This window comes from Canis lupus, chromosome 10 (genome assembly GCF_048164855.1).
Source record: "Canis lupus baileyi chromosome 10, mCanLup2.hap1, whole genome shotgun sequence".
Classification (NCBI taxonomy): domain Eukaryota; kingdom Metazoa; phylum Chordata; class Mammalia; order Carnivora; family Canidae; genus Canis; species Canis lupus.
In genome coordinates, this window is record NC_132847.1 from 69141583 (window position 1) to 69150220 (window position 8638).

The 8638-nt window shown below is 48.4% G+C and overlaps 1 protein-coding gene across 1 annotated transcript in view; it reads left to right on the forward strand.

Moving 5' to 3' along the window:
- Nucleotides 1-7338, forward strand: part of SNX30 (sorting nexin family member 30) — a 106673-nt gene extending 99335 nt beyond the window's left edge. The window contains 1 exon segment of the mRNA XM_072842372.1: nucleotides 1343-7338. Within this exon segment, the coding sequence (XP_072698473.1) occupies nucleotides 1343-1402 (60 nt within the window). The 3' untranslated portion in view covers nucleotides 1403-7338.
- The last annotated feature ends 1300 nt before the right edge of the window (nucleotides 7339-8638 follow it).

Genomic DNA, 8638 nt, shown 5'->3' on the forward strand with positions numbered 1-8638 from the left:
GTAACCCTGAAATCAGGTGGACAAGCATTAACTCGGTCATTCCCAGCACAATTCTGGAAACATGTCCTCACCCCAGCCTAGAAGGATCCATGTCAAGTCAGGGCTTCATTCCTCTGCTGGCTGTGCCTTAGGCAGGGTGCCGCTCTGTGCCTGGCTCTTCACCTGTAAAATGGGACAATTGTGAAGACATGGTGAAATAATGCATACCTCAGTGCCTAGAACATACCAGTAAGTGGTACTGCCTTCCCTCATTCCCTCACCGTCCCTCTGCTGCCACGTACATTTAACGGACGCCTGCCATGTCCTTGTCATGCACCAGGGACTGGGGATATGTTGTTAAATAAAACAGCAGGCCTCCTGCCTGCTTGGAACTCCTTCCCAGATGATTCAGCACAAAGTCCCCCTTCACCCCGAGCTGCTCCTAAGGAAGACCTTGTGTGGTTCTTGCCTCTGTGCAAGAGATGCTCAAAGGGAAGATCATTTCACCAAGTCAAGTGCTCCTACAGGAGAGTGTCCCTCTAAGTCAGGGGCCCTTGGCCCTTTGCAAGGATCTAGAATGAAAGGGGATTAGTGTAGTATAAAGAATATCTGTCTGGGCAGTTTACTAGCTCTGCTGCTTACTAGCTGCATGTCTTGGGCAAGGTAACCTCTCTGGGGCTCGTTTTTCTCCATCTATGAAGTGTGTGTGTGTGTGTGTGTATGTGTAATAATTCTACTTCATAGAATTATAAGGGATGAGCAATAGTGAATGTAAAATACATGACGGTAGTTGGCCCAACGACACTCAATAAATAGAGTTCCCTCCCTCCCCACCCTTTAGGGAGGGCCAAGAGTGGCCCATCCAAGCAAATCTGGGGTCCACGGGGTTTCCGTCCCCTCTGAGTCAGGTGGCTGGCCAATGCCAATATGATTTGCATCCTTAGCACATCATACCCACACCTAGAACAGTGTCTTCAACCTGCCTGAGGAGGTGGGGCCGTTGAGGGCTCATGGCCCTCTTTTCAGCTTTTTGATGAGAAAGAATTTCTTTCAGTGAATACATTTCCACTCACCAGCTATGAGCTCTAGGGACAGTGCATTTAGAGACCCTGCTGTCTTTCTCGTGGAGACGGGGATGATGTATTCAAAGCAGAACACCTGTTACCTCCCCCATGTCTAAGAACAAATAATACGGGTAGACGTTGGACATGACGTACGTGCATTACATAGATGGCAAATAAGACAGAGTAACCTGGGGATTAACAATGAGAGGGTAGATCAGAGAAGAATTAAGAGCCTGCTCCTGAAACCTGATGTTGATCCTGTGTGTGTGTGTGTGTATGTGTGTGTGTTGTCATTTCAGTGCCTCATGGCGTGGGAGTCGATTATTCCACTACTGCAAGAGAAACAAGAGGCCAAGTAAGTTCCTTCTTGGGACAGAGACTCTTCTACCGACACAGGGCATGGCACCCCATACCAGAACGTTCCCTGTAGTGCCAGAGAGGTGGCACCGAGAAAACAGCCACAGAAGCATCTCTCCTTGGTGTATTTCTTTCCCCTCCCACCCCTCCACCCCCACCCCATGTCCGACAGTGGTTTTCCATGAGTATTTATTCCTTGGTGGAGTCTATATGGCTATAATCATCTCTCAGCGAAAGAAGCATACCTCCGTGGTGTGAAGGAACCTCTTCAATGGAACACTAAAGAGATTTGCAGCTGAGGAACGAGACAACTCAGCTGACATTCTGACATCTCATTACAGTTTCCTGTTTGGGGGACAGCAGAGTTGCCTGTGGCGGAAGAGAGCCCGGTCTTGCCTTTCAAGGGCTTGAGGAAGGCGTGAATCGAGGGCAGCTCTTATTTTCCATGGACACATGGTAACTCTGGAATTGACCTCTGTGGGCATTGACTCATCTCAGCCTAGGAGGAGGCGTCAGCACCTCCGTGAAAAGTCCTTAATGTACAGTGGCCTATAGCCGTGAGTGTGGCCTGCTGCCTGCTTGTGATGAGTGGCACCTGTTTTGTGGCTTCTGGTTCGTTCAGGACCATTTCTGTCTGCGTCTGTAGGCATCTGTGCTAGACGGAGAGCACCAGCGTCCTTGTCCTCACGCGATACCTCGGGAAGCCGAGGGGGGCAGTGCTCCCCAGACTCGTTTCTGACACTAGAATGCAGTAGATTGGAAACTGTTTTTGCGTAAAATGGAAAAAAAAAAAAAGGTGCATTTTTTTCTCTGTGAAGTTCTTCAGTGTTTTGTCTTTTGCCAGTTAAACGCCGTCAGAGTAGAGATTAGGCCTGGCGTGGAGAATCTGTGTTGTCTCGGAGTCAGAGTAGCTCTCCAGTGGCTGGGTTCGGTGGGCATCATGCACCAAGCCCCATCTCCACATTTGCTCTGTGCAGCTTGCCTTTACCTCACCCCAAACTCCTAATTTAATGTCTCCTACCATGTCCACCGAATGTTTGGGCAAAACTTTCGGTGAGAGGCTGGTATGCTGTTGTGACACAGTCGAGATTTTGTAAACTCAACGCGAATGTTCTATATGAAGTGCTTTAACCCTCGGTATTCCCCCATCAGGCAGGAAAAGTCAGTAACTGGCTGGGCCTCGAAGATGACAGGTGTAACAGAGAACTTCTTTGCTTCTAGATAAGCTAAAATCTCCTCAGTCTGCAGCCAGATTCCTGGGGACTGCTGGCTGCATCCCAAGTCTTCAAACTCTGACCAAGCTTGCTCTTCAAATCAACACGAAACAAAGAGGATCTATCTTGCAACTCGTTTTGTTTCCTCCTGAAACGAAGCTACCTATGTCACAATGTGTTCTTTCATCTATGGCTCATCCCTCTAAAATTATAAATCTGAGCCTCAAAGAGGCGGGAGTATTTTTGTAGCAAAGCAGCTGTGCCAAAACGCTGCTGCATACACACGTCAACCCGCAGATACCGGGCAACACGCAGCGTGTCGAAATCGCTCCATCCCACTTCCACCTGCAGAGTTGACCTTGGGCAGCCACTGCTGTGATGTCAGGGGCACGGCAGGAGGACAGCCCAGAGCCACTGGGTTCTGTTTCATCTTGTTTGAATGAGTCACAATTGAAATTTGAATTTTTTTTTTTTTTTTTTTATAATTTGGTACTTGGCCCACGCCGTCAGACCCACTCATGCCATTCTAAATTCCTGCCACGCGATTTTTCAGTTTGGTACACTTAGAAATGATCCACTGAAGCAGAAGGGTAAAGACGGCCCATGTACCCTGAGTGGTGAGTCAGTGTTTCATGCTACCTCTAAACCATCACGTTGGTGCGGGTCTGGATGTCTGGGTCCGGCCTGACAGTTTGCTGGTAGAACAGGGTTGTGTATCTAATAATGGGTCGATGGCCCTCTATTGATATTTCGTGGAAGGCACTAGACTGGCCTCGCAGCAAGTGCCCATCTGCAGGAACGTGCGAAGCCTTGCCTTGTGGAATGTGTGCTTTAAAAATATTGTCCAGTGTAATGAGTGCTTGGAAAGAACCATGGAAAGAGTTACGGGAAGACCAGAACCTCATCCGCTGCTAGTTGCCAAAGCCCGAGAGCGTTCCTGTGTAGAGGTTAGTTGGGAAAGAGGCAACCCTTCCAAAAAGCCATGGGGTTCCTCTTTGGGATGATCAGAAAGGGAGTGTGTGTGGGGGGAATGCAGTCATTCTTTATGTTATTGGAGGCAGAAGACAAGCTCAGAGGGGGTTCAGGCATCTTGGGGTTTGTCTATTTTGGGATGTTTCTGGAGCACGGAGAGCGGAGCTGGGAGAGCCAGTGATGGTGTATCCCAAGAAGGGACCCTTGCCCCTTTAACTCTTCAGGCTGGCGGCCCAGGAAGAAGGGATGGCAGGCGGACAGTGAGGCCGGCTCCCTCAGCCCCGAGGGCCGCCAGTCCCCGGGCATTTGCCCCTTCACCTCAGTGGGCACAGAGGTGATTGCCCTGTGAGAAGTGACTCGGAGACTTCTGTGCCAAAGACGGCCTCGTAGGGGCTTCCTCGCCCCACCCTCCTTGGCCCCACAAAATCAGGATCGCTGCCTCCTCTCTGGGATTTATAGCCCGGGGGCGTTGGCTTGAGGACACGCTTGACCTGAGGCACACCGACTCAGACGGGTTTTGAGTCCTGGGCTCATGGCCATGGAACGGAAAGTGATCTCCTGTCAACTGTCCCTCGGGTAGGGGTGGGGGTGAAAGGTTCATTCCCCCAGGTTAAAAACCCAGGCGGAGGCAGAAGAAAGAATTCCTTAGAAACCCAGTTGGTTTTAGAGATGCCGATGCTAAAGAGAGCAGTCGATAGGGACACTGCTTTTCTTCTCATGTGCTGGAACCGCCAGAAGATTCTAGGCTACTCTGCCCAAAGCGAAGAACCACTGTCCTTCCTGAACAAGGAGGGAACACGTTATGCAGCCAGGTTTGGGGTTGGCCTTTGTCCTTTAATAAGACTTAATACTGACTCCAGGTGACCTCAGATAAGTGCAATTATGGAGGTGATGGGCTCGTGTTTCACTGTGCTGCTCGCTGAACTCCCCAGACTCCTGCCTTTAGGTGAAATAACAATAACGAACACGACTCTGGGGACGGTGGTGAATGTAAGTTTGTCTTCAGGCCGCATTTCAGCCACAGCTGGAGCGTGTCCTGCGTGTCGCTGAACTCCGTGTTCTGTGGGTCCCCATCCGCACGGGGGGTTTAAATGCCCTTGTGGGGCCACCTTCGTTTTGAACCAACAGGGTGGCCCGCTTCCGAGGGGCACTGTCCTCTCCCGGGACGGGGTGGGAGCCGGGGACACACCCGGGGTCCCCACGCCTTGGCCTGCCAGCCGCGGCCCCAAGATCCCGGGCTTTGGTTTGACGCCATCCGTTGGACCGAAAGTAGTTGTTCCTTCTGCTCCGTCCCGAGAGCACAGGAGTGCGATCCGCCACCAGCCCCAGGTGTGTTTGGGTCTCGGGGAGGGTCCGAAGCCCTTCCCCTCTGGCTGCCCCCATTAGAAGGCTTCGGCACGGAAGGCGCCGGCCGGGGTCGGGCAGGGCACAGCAGGCCTGCACCCCGCCGCCCAGACGCCCACGGTGGAAACCGAGCCATCGAGCTGTTGGGCTGCAGGAGCGCTTGCTTTGGCAATGCCCGTTCACGAGACATTTTTGGGAATTTGGGTTTGCCTTCTCGCTCTCCGGAGCCCTCAAGATGCGGCAGATTGGACGTGCCCCCTTAGGTTTTCTCCGTTCAGGTGGCAGGTGGCATTTACCAGTAAATTTCAGGAAGCTGTCATCTCCTGGGCCCAACTGGCACGCCGAGCCGGGCGTGTCGGACTTGTTCTCTGCTTCCTCGTGGTTTTGTGATTTAGCGAATAAACCAGAAGCCTGGTTTTTCTCAGGAGTCCATCCAAGTGGGGGTTAGCTTTCTGTTGGTACGGATGGCTGGCCTCCCCCACAGTGGCCCAGACGAGAGCATGCCCAGGGCTGTCTGCATTAGAGAAGGCGGAGGAGGGGGCCTTTGTCACAGGGAGCTCGACTGTTCCTCAATCACACGTGTTTGAAATGCATTCCGGGCACGGCTGTCCAACCCTTCCTGTGCGGCAGCAGAAATACGTTTTCCAGGTAGTTTTTACTACTCTAGGTAGCCTGTAAATAAGTGCTTTGGAAAAAAAAAGAACTTTAACAAAACCAATAAGGTATCCGTGTCATGTAGAAACACTCTGCGTATTTAGCACTTGAAGATCCACAAACCCAGACTTTTAAAAATGCCACAAGACTATTGAAAGCCTAACTCTGCTTTTTGAGCATTGTCAACACCTATTCATATGCCTTATTCTTCAACTAGTGTGTTTTAGATTCTGGATAGAAAGAGTTTTTAGAAATGTAATTGGTTGTTCAGCCTAATAATACTAGAGATCTACCATCGTCGGCCCTCTTAAGGAAACAGGAAAGTGAGGTTCATAACTAGGGCTGCCTTTTGGGAGGAGAAAGCTAAGTGTTGCTATTGCCAAATGATATTTTTGATAATGTAAGGAAACACAGGGACCACTAAGCCGTTTTTGTTCGTTTATTTGTTTGTTTGTTTGTTTTAAAGTGTAAAAGATTAACTTTAGTGCCTTTCGGCACACTCTTGATTGTAGAGGATATGTGGTTATCAGCATCGACAAATCATAGAGATACAAAGAACTCCAGATTATGACAATATTCATGGTTTACCCTGATTCTGCAGAATAGCTTTTTAAAAGGTCACCGGCGCGCAGGCGGGTGGAGGGAGGCCGTCAGAGCAGCATGTTTCAGATAGAATTTCTCCATAGGTCGAAATGCCAAAAACCTGAAACCTATTGTGTTGACTCACATCCATCAGTCCGTTCTGACAGAGCTTTTCCTATCAAAGCCAGTGAGCCTGCTTGACAGGTTGTTCGTAGTCTCAGACCAGCCCTGCAGTCCCAACGGTACTGGAAGAAGAAAAGGGAAGATGGCTTTTTCCCCAGCGTGGAAACAGGGAGGGGCAAGTAGGTTGCAAACAAAACGTGAATTGGTGTGATAAAATGACAGCTGTGTCAGCTGGGCCTTCGTGGAACCACAAACCAGCAGCTCCTAACAGCCAGCACCATTCACCTGGACACTCCTGAGATTGTGGTCCGGTCCCGTAGACGCCCTGTCCGTCGTACGTCCGTGTGCCTGACGCCTTGGTGTCTGTGCGTTGGGAATGCACTGAGAGATGATGTACCTCTGATTTCTTCCTATCAAATAAACTGCCAGCAAACTTTCTAACTTGTATTTTAACTGTTGAAAAAGAGATTCAGAACTTTTGCTTAGGTTATGTCCAAAGCATGGACTGTACTTCTTATTTTTAGAAACCATTCTTTACATCTAAAATTTTAACAGAAGAATCTTCCCCCACCCCCAACTCTGAGGTATTGATAAAGTCCTCCGTGTAGATGTGTTCTCTTCAATCCATGCTGCCAATAAGCCAAATTAAAAGCTGTGAAAAAAAATTAAAATGTGCTCAAGAATGTGTGTAGACAAAAAAAGGGATTTATTTCCAGGTCAAAGTCTCTGTTTCATGAAGCTACCAAACTTTAAAAAAAAGAATGTCACTTTTTCTTTGTCTTTGTTACGGAACCCAGAGATTGTAAAAAGAAAAAAAAGTTTTTGTTGCATTTTTGATGCTGGCACGAGGCTTTTGTCCACTTTTTTTCGTATATCTGTGTATTAAAGAATTCTGTCCATTGTTTACTATGAAATTAGTATTACATTTTGAGGTAAACAAAAGAATTTGTATTGCTTGACAAACTGTTAGCTTGTAAATTTAAAAGGTTTCTTTTCCTCAATTAACTTAAAGTAATGGACCAATAAACCTATGAAAGATGCTTTCTTTACCTCGAGTCCTGTTGTCATTTGTACCACTTTATATGACAGGAAAACGTGCGTGCCTTGTATTGTGTTTTCGTGTTTTCTCGGAGGAGGTATGAGTGTGCCTGCAGGAATCAGGGTACACTAGGAAAAAAATATCATTGAACTATTTTTATTCTTCTTCACTTCTCTGTAGATTTATCCTCAGTTTACTTTCTCCTACATCTTACCGGCCGGCACCAATTTGGGGAGATGAAGAAACCACCTAGTGTCTGTATGTAACCATCGTGATTGGCGGGCAGGCCAGCAGGGCTGGCTCAATCCTGTGACCTGAGTCACATGTTTAGGGGCACCTGGGTGGCTCAGTGGTTGAGCATCTGCCTTCAGCTCAGGTCATGATCCCAGGTCTTGGGATCGAGTCCTGCCTTGGGCTCCCCACAGCGAGCCTGCTTCTCCCTCTGCTATGTCCTATGTCTCTGCCTCTCTCTGTGTCTCTCTCTCAAATAAATAAAATTTTTTTTTAAAAGTCACACGTGGGATCCCTGGGTGGCGCAGTGGTTTAGCGCCTGCCTTTGGCCCAGGGCGCGATCCTGGAGACCCAGGATCGAATCCCACGTCGGGCTCCTGGTGCATGGAGCCTGCTTCTCCCTCTGCCTGTGTCTCTGCCTCTCTCTCTCTCACTGTCTGCCTATCATAAATAAATAATAATAAAAAAAAATTTTTTTAAATAAAAAATAAATAAAAAAATTAAAGTCACACGTTTAATCTGAGTGACCCAGGCGCCCCTGCCATGATGTTTTTTAAAAATCTGCAGGGCAAGAAGAAATGTCCTGGCTTATTAATTAATGGCTTATTAATGTTAGAGTGTGTTTTGAATAGAGACCAGGATGCCCAGTTAAGCTTGTACCTAATGACCACAGTGCACCAGAGATGGACTTGAACTTACTGACAGTAGACATCGCTAATACAAGCCTACAGTTATACAAGATGAGGCAGCAAGGTGGGATAAAGAGAGATTTGGGTCAGATCTCTCAGCTTTCCCGCTTGCTGGTTCTGTGGCTTTAGGCAGGTCCCATCTCTCTGAACTTCAGTATTTTGATCTTTGAAATGAAGACATGCTTTCCCAGAAGGGTTGCCGAGAGGACTAGCAATAAAGTCTCAAGGCACTGAAGTGTCTGCCGGCACTTACTATGTGACAGCTCTTACACGAAGACCCTTCTGTTACTTGTGTAAATACAGCCAACTGAAATATCAAGTACTCCCGTAACAATCCTTCCCACTCGCTTTGTCAATCGGAGATTAGAAGGGGGGGATATGTTTCTCGTA